Source organism: Phalaenopsis equestris, unplaced genomic scaffold (assembly GCF_001263595.1).
Source record: "Phalaenopsis equestris unplaced genomic scaffold, ASM126359v1 Scaffold000761, whole genome shotgun sequence".
NCBI classification, from domain to species: Eukaryota; Viridiplantae; Streptophyta; class Magnoliopsida; order Asparagales; family Orchidaceae; genus Phalaenopsis; species Phalaenopsis equestris.
Genome location: NW_018165201.1, coordinates 2,377,103 through 2,397,689, shown reverse-complemented (window position 1 = coordinate 2,397,689; position 20,587 = coordinate 2,377,103). Strand labels below are relative to the sequence as shown.

Sequence of the window (20,587 nt, the reverse complement as noted above, 5' to 3'; positions counted from 1 at the left end):
TAAAAAATACATCTTTCAAGTGAAGAAAAGTAATAAGTTTTAACTTTAGAGGAGGTTAGTTGAATTTAAAATCATTTAAGGATTTCTCGAGAAATAGTAATCTGCACATAAAGAAAAGAAAAGAAAAAAAATAATGGATCGAAAAGATCCTAAAAAAATGAAAAAAAAGTGAGGAGAAAAAAAGGGAGGAGAAGCTTGAGGAGAGGTCCTAATAAAAAATTGGTATCACTTGAGTCTTTATAGAGTAAACAACTTAGAACAATTCTAAGCTTACTTTTTATACTTATATTATTAAAAATTATTTTTAAAAGAGTTCTTAAGTCTAGAAAGTAAAGTTAAGAGGATTCAAAATTTAAAAAATATGCAAATATTCTGAATTAGATAGAAAAATAAATTTTCAAATTTGATAATAAATATTTTAGACCCTGAACTAGTCTGATTCACTAGAAGTTCTTCTAATTTGAACTATCACATTTTTAGAACAAAATTTTAGCAATTCTATAGGATGACCCATTAACTCTAACATACATAAATTATTTTAAAAATGCAGTATTACTTGAGGACAAGTAATGTTTAAGTTTGGGGGATTTTGATATGCCTAAAAATATACTATTTTTCATGCTATATTATATAATGATATTGCACTTTAAAGGTATGTTTTCATTTATTTTTGGTTATAGATACATCAAATTGAAGAAATTGGAGTGATTGGAGCAAAATGAATAAAAATGGACCAAAACAGAGCAAACCGGAGCAAATCGGGGACCGGAGCAAATCGAGTCGAATTAGGGCACACCGGAGCCATGGGGACCAAAACCGGGCACTTAAGTGTCTGTGCCCGTTGCTTAAGCACCCAAATATGGTGCTTAGGTGCCACTAGAGAGAGAGGAGGGCGCTTAGGCGCCAGAGACAGTTCTCAACATATCTTCTAGAATATACATCAGATTTAGATGATTTTTGAAGCGTTGCTTCATGTGTCTCTTAAGGAATTTATTGGAAATGAGAAAAAGGACTTTATAGAAGAATTTGGGTCGGTTATATGGAGTTAAGATGAGTCACTTGAGGCACCGTTTGGAAGATTCATTGAATATGGACATTTTTAAGAGACACTTAAGCATCTCTTGGGAAATTATAAAAAAGGCTTGGAAATGTTTTTAAAATAACTCTTGGACTCTTAAATTAATTGAAAGAGGAGAAGAAGACTTGTAGAAGAAAAAGAAGGCTTGGGTGTGAGCCCCAAGTGGGGCTATAAGGTGAGAGAGAAAGAGAAAGAGAGAGATTTCTTCTTTTCTTTTCACTTTGTTCTCGGAGAGGATTGTAAGGAGATTGCTTTTGCTATACAAGGAGAGTTTGATTTCCATAAAATATAAGTATTTTTATTGTATTTTGATTTGAATTTAGTACTTTGTTTGTGTGGTTTCAAAGTCTTGTTCAATGAAAAGTTCTTGTTGTTTCTCCATGTGTAGTGAGTAGTTGTCTTTACTCTTCCCTCTTATAATGAATTAGTATGCATGTGTAGGATATATAATTGAGTAGAGCGAGAATATATTGTGATTTTTTTACTTTGTTCTTCATTTACATGTAAACTTGATCAACTTGCATGTTAAAATCTGTTGTGAGAACATGTAAGATCCGTAATGGTATTGTCTCAATCAACTGTGGTAGAATCACATGAAATTGTATGGGTGAGAATGTACTCCATATAGTTGAGTGGAAATAAATAAGAAAATAATCATTTATGGGTGTAGAATTAGAGGACTTCAGAGTGACAGACTAAAGCCCCCTAATTTGGTCTATTATTTTAGGTTTTGATGTGATATGTTAGCCTCCAAGTGAAGGGATAAGAGGGAACTCTAGAGTGAGAGCTAGTATCTTCAATGCCTAACCCATCTTCAGAACTATTCAAACTTTAGATTAGCAAATGTTCTTTATAGCATCTCTAGTAAGGGTAACAAATATAATTGCTCATATTTGTCACAATCTCTCTCACTACTTGTTTTACTTTTACACAAGTCACTAATTTCATTGTATGAGGAAGAATACTTTTAATATATTAAACCCCACTTTCTGATTTTCACTAAGTATTTTAATTTATGAGTAGAATTATTATTATAGTGATAATTGTAGGATATAATCAAAATCAAACCCTTATCAACCTTACAAGCTAAGGCGTGTTATTCTTGACTAGAAATTCTCTTGAAAATCACCGTGATTAACCTCGATCTCCGTGGGATCAATATTCAGGGCTTAATTAGAAAGCGCTATATTACTTGATAACGATACGTATACTTGCGTAGAATCCCTACTATTTAAAAATATAATTAAAATCTTACTTTGATTGGGAGCAAGTTTGAGATCAAGTTTTTAGTGCTATTGTCAGGGATTAAAATCTTCAAGTAGTGGTGTCAACTTCTTAAATCCTTACATATAAAAAATATCGGGATCAATATTCATCTAGCCTATTTGTTAAGCTTGCATGCACTTCTCAAGCTTCCTAATCAAGAACATTTATTGATCTTTTAAGGTCGTCTGTATGACATAATGATGGAGACTCTTACCCATTACTTTCCATTCCCATTTATGAGCTGACGATATCCATGGTGATATATTTTTAGCAACAAATTCAATAGGCTCCATACAGTACAACATATAATGTAAAATTTCTTTATTTTTTTTAGTTTATTTTTATTTATTTATTTATTTATTTGTTTGCAACTCTAAGAGGGCAATGAAACTAGATGAGATATAGAAATAGGGGAAAAAGAAAAAGAGAGAGACGAGATCATCGCCATCTAGTGTGACAAACATAACCTAAATTCTATCACTCAAGTTAAGCAGGTTTTTTTTAAGGAAGATTTACATGCATTCCACTCAGTTCTCATCTATTCACATATCTAACACTTAAGCTTGAGTTTTTCACATATATGCATCCTTACATATGCATGAAGATTTAAAAGGTGTATTGTACCTTGTTAAATATTTAAAATAGTGGCAAAGGCAAGAATATTTGATTTGGTTAGTTGTGGTGAATATAACCCTATTTCACAATTTATTTTTCAGATATATAGAGAAATAAGAATTTGATGGTATGTATATCTCTATTTTGAATGCTTCATGTTAAAACAACATATATTGATATGGTTATTTGTGGTCAGAGCACAATTTATTCTATTTGATTGGAACTATATTTTACATATTTCATTCCTATAATTACATGTGTGGTTACTTGTGCCTTCAGGATGATGCATGGGATTATGATTTTCAAATCCTATGAATCTCTATCACGTGATAATTTTGTGCTATGTGTCATATAAATTTTTCTTATTTCATGTTAAATTTGTTATTTTTTGAAATGAAAAGCTCTGGTAAATTACAAGATGAATTGGAATGTAAATAATTAAAAAGAAATACTGGAGAATTATTAGTGAAAAAAAACAAGAATACATTCGAAGGTGTGGGATGAAATGATATTGTTAAAATATGATTTGAAAGACACAGCAAAAGCAAAGTGCAAACACTGTAGTAAAATATTAAGTGCACAAATAAAAAGTGGAACATCACATTTACGTTGTCATGTAAGTGTTTGTCCATCTAAAAAGAATCATAGCATAAACCAATGCATGATTAGGTGTCAAACAAATTTTAAAGGCTCTTCGTCAATGAGAAATGTAAAATATGATATGGAAGAATTGCATAGAGCTTTATTAATGCTTCTTGTCAGTGGCAAACTTTCATTTTTTTTTTGTTGAATGGTCACCATTTAGATATATGATGACCATTGCATGCCCACAATTCAAAGCTACTATCAGACGTACTTTAAAAAGAGATATTATGTTGCTTCATGAATAAGAATAAGAGTATGTGTTGGATGAGTTATTGAAGAGTAGTAGTCGTATTTGTTTGAAATCTAATAATTGACATAATGAGTCAACAAAAGATGAGTTCATTTGTATAACTGCACATGGAATTGCTAAGAGATAGAAGCTATATAAAAGAATAATAGTGTTCCGAGCTTCAACACCACCATTTAATGTGCCAATAATTTTTGAAGAGATTGCATTTTCTTTAGCCGAGTGGAAGATTGATGATAAAATTTTGTGTCTTACTCTTGATAATGTTTCATATAATGATTTTGTCGTTATTGTCCTCAAAATGCGCTTGAATGCAAAGAAAGGACTAGTATGTGATGGTTTTTTTTTTTTTTTCAAATTTGATGTTGTTGTCATATTTTGAATCTCATAGTGCAAACAAGTTTGAGATTGATTGAAGATGTTATTAGAAAGATTAAATGTGGGTTCAAAAATTTTAATGAGTTTACCCCAAAGTTCAAAAAAATCTATGATATTGCAAGCACAACATTTCATTAAATGTGAAGAAAAAACTTCAAATTTATATGTGCATGAGATGGAATAACATATATATTATGATTGATAATGTATTATATTACAAGGAAGTTCTTTGCTTTTGGGAACAACATGAAGAGAATTTTGAATTTTTAAAGCTTACAGACATAGAATGAAAAAAGTTGTAGTGCTTACATACTTTTCTAAAAGTCCTTTATGAGGTCACATGCTTATTCTCAACTAGCAAAACTCTCACAAAAGTATTTATTTTTGCGGTGTTTGGAAAATTCAAATGAATCTGTTAAGTATCTTGCATGTCATTAACATTTCTTGACACATATGGTTGTAGGAATGCAAAATAAATTTGACAAGTAGTTGTTGTAATATAATTTATTACTTTCGTGTGCTGCTGTTTTGGATCCAAGATATAAGTTTGATTACTTAGAGTTTTATTATTTAAGTCTTTATGGAGATGATGAATATTTTCAAGTTAATAAAGGATTTGATTTATAATTTGATTGAGCATTATATGAATAACCAACATGAACATGATTTAACATCTATTGATATGCATGGAGGATCCAACCAATTTTACATCGTTCTAACTGTAACCAAAATGCATTTAAAGAATACTTGAAGAGAAAGTCAAGGAACAACACAAGTAAGTCACAGCTTGATCTTTATCTGACAGAGTCAACGTTATATAGAGATTTAGATCTTGATATTTTAAACTACTGGAGCAAAACTGTATCTAGATTACCTGAAATGACATCCATGGCTATATATGTTTTATCACTCTATGTATCAGCTGTAGCCTTTGAGTCAACCTTCAGTATGGGCAAAAAAATAATTAATCTGACATGTGCTCTCTAAACTCAAATACAATTCAAACATTGGCAAGTTATGAAGAATGGTTATGTGCTAAAGGGTTTTCTACATGTATTTACTCATTAGCTATTTATTTTTTATGTAAAGTTATGATATAACTTTGACAAAAACATTTGACTAAAAATTATATGCATGTGTTGAAAAGTCAATCAGGACAAAATATTGATGATGAAGATTACAACAGTGATGAGAAAATTGAAATTGAAATTCGTAATGCATGTATTTGTAATATTTTGTTAGTACATGAGATAAATAGTTTTTTTCCATTTAATTTTATCACTTTGTAATAAGTTTCTATTTCTATGCACGTGAAGTTTAAAGACATGCAATTTCGTGGATGATTATTTATAAGTGGTGTGACATCTTTTGTTGGTGCAATAATTTTTTTTTTTTGACTCTTATTATTGGATTAATATTACTATCACGGGATATTTATTTTTTATTTCTATGTAGGTGTATTTTGCATAGAAATATGTGGTGATTATTTGTGAAATTGCATGAGAATTAATATGTAGGCGAGTTTTAAAGCACTGTTTTTTTATTAAGGTTAATTTAAGGTGAGTTTTAAAGCACTGTTTTTTATTGACTTTTTGAACCAAACCCATATCATTTAAAGCCCTTACTATTATAGTTTTTTCCTTTTATTTTTTATTCTCACGATCAAAACAACTCAACATCCAACTGCAACAATTCATCTCAAATCTTCTCCTGCTACTTGATACGATTCCATAATTTTCTTATGAGTTTGTCCAAATATCACAAATTTGTGCTTTCTTTTTGCACCAAAGCCATGTGCTCAAGCGACAATAGCCGGGCACCATATTGTTCTTCTTCTTCACAAACCGCAGAGGATTTGTGTGACTTTTTTCTCGGCACCAAAGCTATGCTAAAGCAAATACTTAAGCTCATTGATCATGCAAAGATTGTGCTGCATGACTGGAATGAGCCAATGGTGGTATGTGTTATATGTTTTTAATTAGGGAAATTTGCATTCATTCTCACACAGATATTATGCATTTACATGTCTAAAACCTAAGGTATGATACTTACCTTTATAACACTTTGGTATTAAAAATTTATGAATGAAATGATATATTTCACTTGTACAAAATTAATGATAGTGGTTTTTCTTTATGTGATGTCGAAGACTTGAGCGTTATTATGTAAATATGAAAGTTTATGAGTTACATATGTAAATATATAAGAATTGTGTGGTATGAATGCAAATGCCTCTCATCAATATTATATGAAGTTTGTTTCTTCTCTTTTTTTATTTTATATTTATGCAGTTTAAAAGCACCCCAATGTCGTGGATGAAGGTGAAAAAAGGACTACAACAGAGTTGGGAATAGATTGTTGTCTGCCTTTAGAGCTTGAATGAATGAGATGGAACGATAAAGTTGATGCACGTTCAGCTTTTAGAAACTAACTGATAATGACGTTTTTTTTTATGCAATGTTAAATATTTCAGCGTTATGTATGTAAACATGAAAGTTTGGGTGTTAGCTATGTAAATGCATGAGAATTACGTGGTATGTTAGAATTTGTTTAAGATTTTATTGCATTATGTAGCTCCACGCCTGAAGCACAGGGGCTACAGAAAAATAGATAATTCTAAGAATTCTGCTTTGAATTTTAGATAGACATGCATATGGATTTTTTAATTTGTTAATTTATCTACATTTGAAGAGGAAGAAGAAAATAAATTGTTAGTTTTTAATATTGAATTTACGTTGAACAAACTTCTCAAAATTATGTAATGTGCCCAAGAAGAAGAAAAATAAAATAAAATTTTCTTTTTAAAGCCTGTGGGGCAGCTCAGCCCGACCCGACATTTATTGTGAGTGAGTTTGGTTATATTTTCCAATAGAAAGCAGCCTCAAGCCTGTCCTGAACCCGCTCTGACTATTCAAAGCCCGATTAAACCCAATTCATGCCAAACCCGACCAGCCCAACACCCAGATCTAATCAAAAGTGACATATATAACCCAAACTCTTATCCTTTTCCACCTATATCCTTCATCTCACAAGCTCTTTTTATAATTGTATGGATTCTCGAACTATACAAGACTATGTGCTAAATGTGTATTCTATTTTTAATATGGATGCTTAGATATTAGCTATGTAAATACATATAAATTGTGTGATGGCTATTTAAGTTCCTCAAAATTAGAGGAAAGTTATTCCCTTTGACACCTCGCGTTCCTCTAGGGCTGCTTTTTATAGGAACTGCGGGCTGCGGCGGCCGAGGGAATCATAGCCGCGTTAATTTGGCAGTCAATTGACGGACTCGAAAGGTTCATTAACTAAATTTGAATTTCCCCTGTCCATAAAAGAGTAGGTCGAGCATCTTCCCCGATTAGCATCCTTCTCGTACTATCTATACCTCTCACAACCTCGGAAGATATCGGAATGTCAGGAGCGAACCAGGAGGAAGAAAGGAAGCCTGATCAGGGCGGAGCGCACATAAATCTGAAGGTTAAGGGGCAGGTAAAATATCTCACGATTCTTTGCTGTACTTTGCGATCTGTCTTTTGTTTTTGTTTTCGGTTGATACGAAAGCAATATAGAGCTTGCGGTTGGATGAAACTTGTCAGTGAATGTTCTTTCTGTTTTCTTTCTGTTTTTGTGATTGTTGCTTAATTAGGAATGAGGCTTCGGTTTTAGAGGGATTTAGGTTTAAATATTGATGATGTGGTAATATTCGCCGTCTGGCATAATTATCTTGTTTTAGGCGGAGATTTTAATCATGAAAATTAGTTGAATTGGGTTTAGTGAGCATGGATGTATGTTTTTGTGGCTCATTGCTTTGAATTTGTTAGACGTGGTCGGCTTTGGGTTTATGAAGGAACTCGTTTTTACTTTTATTTTTGGTTATTATGGAGGTGCTGTAGAAACAACTTCTTTGCAAATGTTGGTGTAGGGTTGCGCACATTAGAGCTTCGTGCAGTTGTGTTACTTGCTTCTTGATAAATGTAATTTTGAAAATATTGGTTTAGTTTGCTTTCAGGGTTGGAGTTCCTCATTTCCATTTTCTGTTGCGATGTGTTGCATGTGGCGTCAAACTTATTCATGTTCTTTTGAATAGCTTTCAACCAAGTTAATTTGGATTTTCCAATTCTTTATTTCCTAATCGTCAAAAAATTAATTGCGTATTTTTCTTTTAGTGCATCTTCAACTCTTCATTGTATGTGCTCGAATCTCCAATGTGTATTTTTAGTCACATTATTATTCGATAATCTTTTTTCCCCTTTAATATAATCATTTCTTATTTTATTCTTACTAGTTGTAGTTAGGCCCACTGCAGTGGCTAAGCTGTTTTTGTTTTATTTCGAAAGTCTCAAGTTTGAGTCATGCAAATAACCTCTTGCATATGTAGGGGCAAGCCTGTGTGCATAAATCTACCCTTCAACCCTGCATTGGCTAGTGCCTCATCCATCTGCTGCACTACTCTCCCCACTTATTTTATCCATTTTAGTTACAATTTCTTTGAAATTTTAAAGTTTTTTTTAAATATGGATATTAGATCCTGTATTCTAATGTAAACTAACATGTTTTGTGTTAGTAGATCTATTCGAAGTTGCTAGAACTTCAATGAAGTTGACCTTGTGTAGATTCATCAATAACACTTTCTTCATGCCCTCAAACAGCTCTTCATTTGTTATTTGTCCTTTACAAAACCCTAAGGAAATTAGGCTCTAGTGCTGATGTAATTGAAATACGTCGTGAGATTAATATGGGCTTTATTCATCATTGAAGATTTTTTACCAGTTATAATCACCATCCAGTCTCTTGTATTATGTGGTAGTTCTCGCAAGTCGAGTGACTCTGCTAGCATTATGTGACAAATCCTTCTCGGTAAAATCAACTATATATTTGTGTTTTTAATTCATTTGCAAGATCATCCTTCATGGACGACTATAAAATGTTTCTTGAGGATCTACGGTGCGCCGCCACCCTCTTGGCTAACTACATCAACCTTCACTCTCCAACTTGGGGAGAAGATACTTATTATTCTTGTAGACACAAATATCCAAAAAGCTTTAGGTTCCTTCTTAGTAGATGCTGTCATTTTTATTTTGTGCTAATGTATGCCTAATTTTGTCGCAATTATGCTTTTCTTCATGTTATTTGGGATACATTAAGAATTTGTAAGAACATACTCAGGTTATGATTTGATCTTTGCTTCCTTCCTTTATTAATAAAAGTCATCTTGTAATACGAAAGATGAAGAGATTTCTATCAATTATTGAAGCTTCATGTTATGAAAGCTCCGTCCTCATTTCCTATATGAGCTCTTCTTTTCTTCATATCCCCTCGTAGTATCTACTATTCTTGACACTTTCCAAAAGTGTCATCTTTCTTTAACAATGTGTTTATGTTTGCTAGTTAGAAGGTGGATACTTTGTACCTGACTAATTTGTATCCATGTCATCACTTAAATCTTTGAATGGTTTTATAGATTTAAAGAAGTTCGTAAATTTCGTAAGAATATTGGACATTTGCTATCAAGTAGGCCATGCTATGAGTCTTGGCTATTTATTTGACATGGATTTATGTTGGTATAAAGAGAGGTAAATAGAAAATGGTGCGTAGGATATGAGAGTGATGAAAGTAGCAAATTTGAATGGAACTTATAGGAGTGCTAATCCTAGCTATTATTTTTTAATGGCTTCATAATCTTTTCTTTTTTGCTACTTTTGTTTCAATATTTATCCTCAATTTTTATATCTTCTTTGATCCCTTGCTGAAAAACTTTATTTAGACTCCCTTGTGGCCTTCTTGGGTAGTAGTGAGAAAATCAAGGGGGAGAGGGAGAGGTTAAGGCCTCGTTTGCGAACGCTTTACCATTGTACGAATTCCATTTTAAAGCATTTTTTTAAAAAGCGGCGTTTTAAAGCTTTTCTCTGAGTTTGTTTGTTTTTTTTTAACGAGCGTTGAAAAATAAAAATACTATTTTACTCCGTCGCCGCGCCTCCCATGTCACACAAAGTTCTTCTCTGAGTTCGCCCCTTCTTGCCCCAAGAGACCGAGAAAGACAAAAGCAAACCAGTCTCTTGCATCTCATTCCTCAATCAAGGGGGCAATGAAGTCACTTTTCATCTCAAAGATTAAAGAACAATGTAAGAAATCACTGGCAACAATTCCCTCTTTCGGTATCGATCACCCAGCTCGCTGCCAATCTCACACAAGGCAAAGAGGTCAGGGTCACTAGCGTTGATGCACTTGTGTCTCACCATGGAGTCACTGTCGGTTAATCAGAGGATAAATTGGATTTTTATCTTACCTATCGCTGAACGTCGGGCCGACAACTTTGAAGGCACCTTGTTCGAATTTTTGCCACTGAAGGCTTTTCGTTGGATGCCAATTGGAGGGAGGGCTGTTATCTAAATTCCCAAGACACAATCATGTACTTTTGGCTGGGTTCATCATAATTCTCCTCGCCAACCACTCTAAAGTTCACGATGATAAATTTTATTAATCTTTAAATGTACACTCTATTTGTTACTACTATACACTAAATATTCACTACTTAATAACTAGCCTTAATCGGAAATGATCTCCCATATCAATAGGGATAATTAAACATAGAAGTTTGCACTTATAGAAAACCTCAAATCTTAGCTCTTAAACTTCTAGCAAATTGAGAGTGAAATCTCTGGGCAATGACTTATCTGCAATCAAATCTACCTTCTAAAAATTTGAGACCAGAAATACCGAAAGGATCTTCCATCTCCATTATATGACAATAAATTGCAGGTACTTTTTAAGTGTTGACTGCCGCACCTTCTATAGGTGAGAACTATTATCCCAAGAATGAAGGATATTACATTCCCATAACTAGGTGAGTTTAAAGGTTGAGGTCATGATAGACAACCGTGATTTATAAGGAGGTCACAAAAATAAAGCCACAAAAGGCAGTTTATGATCCCCATCTCAAATCATATAGAGGAAGTACAAATTCATCCAACCACCTAGCCTATTTCAAGTCAACCAAATTCCTACTTAACATTAATAAAACCTTGAAGTGACACCCCTATTTTTAACTACCTTCAAAGAATTGCCTCTACCAGTTCTCCTACCTCTTCCGAGTATTAAAAGATGTTCATGAATTCCCATGTGCCTAGAAGCCACTCTCAATATTTTTGTAGAATATAAGGTATAATCCTAGAGAATCTCTCAATTTTTTTTAGAAGTTCCAAAATGAAGATAGCTTTCGAGTATTGTAAGTGTTGACAGCCATACATTCTATAGGCGAGACCTATTATCCCATAATTTGGGAAGAAACAATAAATCTTAATAAACTGGATTGGTTTGTTAGATTAGATATACCTCATTATTGGCTTACATGACAGCTTATAAAACACCTATAGGAATGTCTATTGGAGGGAGGGCTGTTATTTAAATACCAAAAGTTTCGTTCCTCTGCTTTGTTCGAACCGCATCGGAGGATAGCCGCACCCTCAACAGAGCCCTAAGAGAGGTAAAAAAATATGCAGCGAGAAGTCTTTTTCCATTGATTGCTCCAGATAGAGGTAATATATTATTAATTGATGCGAGGAAAATTCCATTATGCTTATTATATCTCAATTAATTATCTATAATAGGAAACAAGTAAATAGAAAATAACATGGATCTAGGGGACATGCAACCAAAAAATTTCAATGCAAACTCATAAATTTCTTAATCCTGGCCCTCCCTTGTTGACATCCCTCATGCTAGATGTAATATTTTTACCATTATAAACATGAACTTAATTTTTCAAAATTTAGTTGAAGAAAAGGTTTGATGAGATTGCCAATTTGGTCATGATGAAGTGATATGGTTCCAGTTTTTATCTTTTCATTAATGAAGTTTTGATCAATGCATGGAGTTTTTTACAATGCATATTACAGCTCAATCACATGACAGTCTTTTTGGTTCTTCTGTGATGAAAAATTCATTGATAAATTGAGAACTAACAAACATAATATGAGAAAACTTTAGAACTTTTACTTCTAAATAACTGAGGGAAGGGATTTACTCCCTTGTGGCCTTCTTGGGTAGTAGTGAGAAAATTAAGGAGGGAGAGGGAGAGGGAGAGGGAGAGGGAGAGGAGGGAGTGGTCAAGAGAGTTAAAGAAATATGCAGTGAGAAGTCTTTTCCCATTTATTGCTCCAGATAGAACTAATATATTATTAATAGATTTGAGTAAAATTCCTTTATTCTTGTTATATCTCAACTAATTATCTATAATAGGAAACAAGTAAATAGAAATTAACATTGATCTATGGGACATACATCCTAAAAACATCAATTCAAACTCATAAATTTCTTAATCCTGGTGCTCCCTTATTGGAATCGCTCATGCTAGACGAAAGATTTTTATCATTATAAACATGAACACAATTCTTCAAAATTTATTGGAAGAAAAGGTTTGATGAGAGCGTCTCACCAATTTGGTGACGATGAAGTGATGTGATTCCTCTTTCTATCTTTTCATTTATGAACTTTTGATCTATGCATGAATTTTTTACAGTGCATATTACAGCTCAATCACATAATAGTCTTTCTGATTCTTCTTCTGTGATGAAAAAACGATTGATAAATTGACAAGTAACTAACACAATATGAGAAAACTTTAGTACTTTTACTTCTAAATAACAGAGGGAAGGGTTTTTTTGAACGCATGAAGATTGGATGATCTTATCATTAATAGTGTTACATTATATCGCTTTGTTTGATGGAAACAATGCATAACACGCGCGCACGCGCACACACACACACACACTAGATGAAACAAGTTTGAGAGCTTATGATTTTGGAAGAGTATCAATTTGAGGAGTTAAATTATCAGGACATATTTTATCAATGCCAATCTTTCTTCAAATTCAAGTTTTGAAATTCACATAAATTAGAAAGATAGCCAGCAATTTTGATCAAAGGTGAGTTTACTTACAAGTTACAGGTTGCAATTAAGGTTTGCTGCATTAAGATTGAATTGAGAATTAATTTGTTTGAGATACATACACGCTTGATCTTAGTTACTTTAGAAGGAAACCATTGATAATTGTGATATTCAGTACTTGTTTGCATGCTTCACAACTTTTTAAAATTGGGATATCATCCATCGTATGATCAGATGCATTAGCATCTATCAGTCACAACCTTTGGTTTGCTCTTTTTTTTTCCTATGTTTAAGACATTATAACACCACTAGTTTGGCCATTGAACCAATTCCCATCACAATGGAAGCTAGTTTTAAAATGGAATGAATATCTTTAAGAGAAGATTCATTTGCATTTGTTGGAGAGGCTAGGTTCTGTATTGTTGGTAGTAGTGGCATGTTCATTACGTGCTTTGTTGTTCAAATCCCATGATGCAAGAAATTGCAGGCTTAGCAACAAGAGAAGGACCAAGTTGCGAGAGGATTTCTGCTCAAATAAAATAAAGAAATTAAAGAAGAGAGTTATCATTCCATTGTTTGCATCAAATTGGGCTAGGAGATTAATCATGGGGGCGAGGACAAGATGCATAATTAGTAAATAATTAAATATAATGTAAAATGGATCTAGGTGACAACATTTCAAAAATCAACTAGGGCAACTCATAAAATCATTAATTTATTCAAATTCAATATATTGGTTATCTAATCTTGTTGTGTGTGTGTGTGTGTGTGTGTGTGTGTGTGTGTGTGTGTGTGTGTGTGTGTGAAGAGGCAGAGAGGTTCTGCTGCCCAAAGTCCCCCTGAATTATGGATATCATTTGGCCAGTGTTGTTAATTGGTTTGGGTAGTTGAATTTTTCTTATGGCCTGATTAACTACTAATTTGGTAGTGTTTTAGGGTTGGTATGGTCCAGATCCTGATGATTTTCCTGTTTATTTACTGTTTTACTGCACCCTCTTAAAAGACCATTAATATTGACTCTTACATCTATGAGTTTCTTTCTCCTCTGGTATGGATGCTTTTGGCTGTGTTTCATCATGAATTAATCTATTCGATTCTCCATATGTCATTTTGAATTCAAAACTTCCGTTTTCTGCTGTGCATGAAACTTAGGACATTAGTAGAGATATTAATCCTCAATGAAACGTCTCTGTTGAGTGGCATGCATGCCTTTAAAGTTTTTATTATAGTAAAATTCCCACTATAATAGAATATTTTGATTTGATCTGCTTCTGCTTTTGGACCTTCCAATTTCATAGTGGGTAATTTAGGTGAAAGGTGCACATTTTGAAGTCATGTTGATGGTAGCAATTGGTGTTTTCTGCTTCTAGTGTGTTCTTAAAATTTTTTGGGCCTGTGATACAATAATAAGCATTTGAATTTGATTAGTAAATAGCAATATACTTGAAACGAAGAAGATAATCTTTTCAGTTACCTGCTGGCTGTCACGTGGGTTATTCACAAAGAAAAATTCTTATTTTTCTTAATGGTAATTGTTAAGCTTTATCATTCAAATTTGTTTTTTTTATTTTGTTCGTTATATTATTCATTACATCAATGTTATTTTCCAAAACTATTTGGGTCAAGTTTAAGCAAACCCCTTCTCCTTTCATTCTTGTTGGGGTTAGTTGAGCCTCATTTTGTTCGCAAATTTTTTTTTTTTTTTTTGCATTTATATTTTTATTTACATCTTCTATTCTATAAACATGTCTACAAGAAAAAAAAATCATGATGTAGTGGTTAATAAGATATATCCCCAAGCTTGTTAAGTCTTATCCCTACTGTTCAATCAGGTACGAGTCACATTTATTACTGTTTTGGGCATATATTTTATTTATTTACAACCAACATTTCAAATGCCATACAAATTTTTATTTCATTTGTTTATTTTTTTTAAAACCGTCTCTCCTTATGAAAATATAAATTTATTTTATAGAAAATAAATATAAAATGATGGAATTTATGTGTGTTATGAATGTGTAACATTGCAAATTAGAAGGGGATTTGTGGTTATAATATATCTTCATAACCTAGGATATTTTCCTCTTTATTTTATCTTCTTTCTTTTATTTTCTTTGATTGCCTATGTATCGGATCTTGGATATTCAGTTAATGAGAATATGAAAAATCTTTCTTTTAGTAGTGGTATCATAGTAAGTGTTCAATTGTTCGCATACCTCTTCACCCATATCACCATCCTTAACTCTCAAACTTGCAACTCTGCTCTCTGTTGCAGTTATGCCATTGATTGCATACCTTTGCTAGCCTTGCTGTCATCTGCATCGTGTCATCACTCATGCTTTATTGCTATCATTCTCTAGCCATATTGAATTACATGCCCCTTATGCTTCAGTCAGGACTCCCACTTTTCATACGTGATTTGTGGCTTGGTCGCTACTCTGCATACAGGATCTTCACCCTATTTTTCTCATGATTCGTGCTTGATGTCGTATGGGAGCTCACCAAAAACCAGCATAATGGAGGACACTTCCCTCTACATACTTTCATTGCAGCTCTGCAGACAATAGCTTTCCATGTTGTACCATTGGAAGACTCCATGTGTATGCCCGCTAGTTGGCCCACTACTCATTATGTCACTTATCTTGCTGCATCTCATCATACGGCCTATGGTTCTTGCTCCCTCAAGTGCTTATCATTCCACTTTTTTTAATTTTTTTAATAATGTTCACCCTTCATTTATGCTTGATTTAGGAACTTCTTTTGCCATTTCATTTCTGATTGGCGCTCGATAGCTACCCTTTTTACTACCTTAAAAATGAAACCCTATTCTACTATGGGTACATCTATCAAAGTCAGTAATTATCTCTTGCATTATAGATCTTTTTTTTCTTCTTATGGAAAACTTAATCGTTTAGACTTTCCTTTACCCAACTGAACACCACCAAATGCTCCAACTGATAAGCCTTCGATTTTGTTGTTCACGTGGATGTTTAATAACCTTAAACTTATGCAATGAATAATTTCTTGTTTAGGAGATTATCGAAGGGAAATGAGACTTCTTCTCACCTACTTTCAAGTCTGTAGCCCCTCTCAACTATACACCCTTTCTATCTCATTGCATGTTGGTGACGAATTTATTCTTGAGTGATTCAACAATTTGAAATGCACATAAGATGAAGTTTAATGTTTTCGAAAGAGAACAAAACAAAGACTCTCTCTGTTCTTTTATCCCGGACAATATGCTTAATTATTGGCAAACTGTGTTGTCCCCAAAATTGCTACTGCCCTTTCTCATGGTTTTTAGGTCATCGTGTTATTCTTATGATCACAATCAAATTGCTAATGCTGTTGGAACTAGGGTTTTAGGTGGTTGTGGATGTGCTCACAATTTCTTTCATGTTGGTATCATTCTCAAAGGACTAATCACTGGTTTAATTGTTATTGGATAAAAAATGGTCATCCTTTGCTACTCAACATGCATCACCATCTCTCTTATCTATTCAATTGGTAAACACTCCGGTACAATTTCATTACCATGAGGATTATGATCCTTTACTACAACATTATAAGTTAAATCACTTTAGCCTCCGATGTGATTCTTTTCGTGGCTGAACTTTCATTGTTCATTTTCATATGATTGGCTTGAAACTTTGATGCATTTTCTTATTTCATTTATAATCAACCATTTTTTTTCATTACTTATTTTGATTTCCTTGGTGTCATTATTGCCTTTGAGTCATCTTATTTTGTCTTTGGAAATGGGCCTATTAATCCCTCCTCCTTTACCTTATATAATGCTTTTTATATTCCATAATTTCCTGTTAAGTTTCACTTTTTAAGTTTCCTTGTTAAGTCATCCGAGAGTCACCATGAAGATGATTGATCGAGTTGTTGAAGTCGGAAGCATTTATCAGGTCATTGTTCTTGCTCAACTGCCTTGCCATTTCACCATATTATTCACATTTTCGTCTCCATCATTCGCTTGCAGAATGTTTTCTATTTTCAAATTTGATTAGTGTAGATTGTGTGAATATGGCAAACACCACCAAACATCTTTTCCTAATTTAATTTCCTTTTGTAGTAGTGCTCCTTTTGTCTTAGTTCACTTGGATTTACGGGTCTAAGCCTTGTGCTCATTAACTGGAGCTTTTGTTATTGTTATTATTTTTATTATTTTATCGATGACCACAATAGAGTAAATTGGATTTATTTGCTGAAGTATCAGCAGAAGTTCTCTTAATAGTTATTTATTTTTTATTTTATTATTATTATTTTTTTTAACAGAACAAGTTCTTGAATATATGTTATCGTCATTTCATCATTTTTGTGATGATAATAGTATTATGCATGTCCCAACAAAATGGAGCACGAGTATTTTGGTGCTTGCCTTTACTCATATTTTCCCAACTCATTTATTCAAGCTTTAAATGGGCGGCTTATGGGTTCTACTATTTTGAAACGTTTTCCGTATCAGCCAACTCAATTATGTCCATGTTCTGCACTTTATTGTCATTACTTAAGCTTATTTATTCTTACTAATGGATGCCAATAATGCAATTTTTTCATAGTTTTTGACATGGAGTAACCTTTTGGATATATTGCTCAAGGGGAACCCAAATATGCAAACCTTAAAAAACTATACCTGGGCTAAAACAAATTGCCATGCTTGGTTGACATATCGTAATGGTGTTGAGTTTGTTTTTAGTGCCAGGAATGATCATTCTATCTTTATTAGGCACTTCTCTTTTGCATATTGATTCTTACCATTTTTGTTAATGGCTGACAGTCTTCTCATTGAGAATAATACATCCAATATTAATAAAATAAAAACCATTTTCATATTATTTTTTTCACTAAAGATTTGAGGCATCCAAAATACTTTCCTGGCATAGAGTTAGCTTACAACATGAAATGTAATTGGACAGTTTTTGGGAGCAGGCATTTGGATTCTTCTATGATATTTATAATCATTCATAGAAATTTGAAATTTTTGAAGAAGCTTCTATCTACCATTTTTATTGGTTGACAAATCTATTTGAATGCCACCTGAAGTGATATATCATTTGTTATTTGGATGATTAGTCAACTTAAAGAACATATTTACTTTGTTGTTCCTCAGAATCTTCACATGCATTAATAGTAGTTTCTCAGAAATAGAATAATTTATGTATTGAGTCTTACTCTGATGCTATGCGGATCTTTTAGTACAAAAAGTCCATCCGCAGTCTGGTATCCCGGAGAATCAAGAAGTAAATTATTGTAATTAACTCTTGGATATGTTGAATTTAAGTTCATGGTTCATTGAACTTGCAAAATGATCTAGATTAAGGGCCCTTTTGGGGCAAGCTTATAAGTGCGGGGGCATTTTTGAAAACGCCGCGATACCGTTTGGATCACCTGTTTTGCCTGCTTATCTGAAAACGCGGTTGCATTTTTACACTAAACGCAAGCTACGGGTCGAACCTAGCGGGCCGCGTTTCAGGACAAGTTGTTTATCTTGAAACTCACAAGCTGCCCTAAACACACCCTAAAACTCTTTTAGAAGAACGAAGATTTCATGTAGCTTAACCCATGATTCTCAATTGTGCTAATCAACACGCGCACACACACATACACACATACACACCAACCTACCTTAATCCTTTCTTCTGAATCGGGCTTGCTTCCCAGCATTCTGTCTCTGCCAATGTAGAATCGCTTCTGGTTATTCGGTTTATATTTTCCACAGGACCTAGCTTAATGATCCAATAAAAGGATTATTGTTTAGCCTTGACATTCTTTTAGATATAACCCCAATTAATCCTCTTAAGTGCAGTCATGTTAGTGAATCTTTTCTAATTAAAAAATAATTAATTTCATAATAAAAATTTCAACAACTTGACATTTCAAATGGCAGCCATGTATCAAACGAAACCTTAATTTTACCCCAATTGTCAAGTGTCAATAATTCTTCACCTTTCCATTTAGAAACTTGTATTTTCCCATTTTTTAGATATAAAGGAAGATGTACGTACATACATGCCACACAATTTCTATGCATTTTCATATGTAACATCCAAACTTTGATATTTACTTTAATCACACTTTATCTATGCATAAAAAGTGCATGACTTTTAAAAAAAAGTTAATAATAATGTTTTTTTTGATGTGATATGAAATATTTGTACGTTAAGGATGTAAAAATCAAAGTTTAGGTGTTAGATATGTAAATTCCCAAGAAACGTGTTATGTACATAAATGCCCCAAACATAAATAGAAAATTATTTTGATTTGGACTATTTATTTTCTTTTTTTAATAAGCTTTCCTTAAACTAAAAATTTTACATGGATAGCTTATTTTCCTCGAATGTAGCTTGGATTGTCCATTTTATAATTTAATCAAGTTTTATGACATCCATTTTAATATTATCATATTTTGCTAAAATCAAAGTCAATTGTGTGCGTTTACTTTCCATCCAATAAAAAATTCCTTTCAACTCTATTTTTTCATTCAACTTTATTGTAAATCCACAGGATGGCAATGAGGTGTTTTTCAGGATTAAGCGCAGCACTCAACTTAAAAAACTCATGAACGCCTACTGTGATCGCCAGTCGGTTGATTTGAACTCCATCGCCTTCCTCTTTGATGGCCGTAGGCTTCGCGGCGAGCAGACTCCAGATGAGGTGACATTCTCCAAATCAATTTCCATATATTTCTTCTGCTAAATCAAACATATATTCTTTCTATTCCTATGTATTTGCACATCTATGCATGATTTTACTTTTGAAAAATTAAAAATAGTGGTATTTTTGATGTAATATGAAAAGTTTAGGTGTTAGATATGAAAATACATAGGAATTGGGGGTATTCATGCAAATGCTCTATTATTTATTTATTTTATTTATAAAATCTGATGATAAATATATTCCAATTTATCTTCAGCTGGAGATGGAAGATGGAGATGAAATTGATGCCATGCTTCACCAAACCGGCGGGTAACTATTTATATTTCTGATTTGAGAGGCGTTCTTTGGCTTGGCAGTATTTTGTATATTTCATTGGGTTTGATATAAATGAACACACAAAAAACTAATACAATATACTATTGTGAGTTTTGGCCAAGCTGAGGAGCAATCTGAAAACTGATAAATCAGAATTTGGATGAGAAGATTATTGTGTTTTTACCACTGTTTGTTGTTTTTTTTTTCTAAACTCAAGTTTTTTGCCATGAATGCTGATTCTTAAGTGAAATGATGCAGATGTTTTTTTGCAAGATAGAAAATTTTTGGGTAGTAGTTTTTGAGATGAAGGGGGGCATGAATTGTATCCAAATTGGATGACATTTTAGGAAATTTACATGCATATTACACAAATTCTTTACTTCTTTACAGTTCTTGCCCAAAGTTACATATTTGCACTTCGACAACTTGTGTCACATGCACTTTTAAAATTTCAGTGATGGTAATGTTTTTCAGGTGATGTTGAAGT

General features: G+C 33.0%; 1 protein-coding gene across 1 annotated transcript; it reads left to right on the top strand.

Annotated features, from left to right (window-relative positions):
• Positions 1–7,407: 7,407 nt before the first annotated feature.
• On the top strand, positions 7,408–20,381 carry LOC110030891 (small ubiquitin-related modifier 1). Its single transcript, XM_020733866.1, has 3 exons — positions 7,408–7,721; positions 19,633–19,782; positions 20,042–20,381. The coding sequence occupies exons 1-3, from the start codon at positions 7,644–7,646 to the stop codon at positions 20,096–20,098; spliced, it is 285 nt and encodes a 94-aa protein (XP_020589525.1). The 5' UTR covers positions 7,408–7,643; the 3' UTR covers positions 20,099–20,381.
• The last annotated feature ends 206 nt before the right edge of the window (positions 20,382–20,587 follow it).

Bases quoted from the DNA above. Each gene is read 5' to 3' on its own strand.
- LOC110030891 (XM_020733866.1), top strand. From the start codon at position 7,644: ATGTCAGGAGCGAACCAGGAGGAAGAAAGGAAGCCTGATCAGGGCGGA. The intron at 7,722-19,632 runs GTAAAATATCTC...GTAAATCCACAG, and splicing joins ATCTGAAGGTTAAGGGGCAG to GATGGCAATGAGGTGTTTTT. The intron at 19,783-20,041 runs GTGACATTCTCC...ATTTATCTTCAG, and splicing joins GCGAGCAGACTCCAGATGAG to CTGGAGATGGAAGATGGAGA.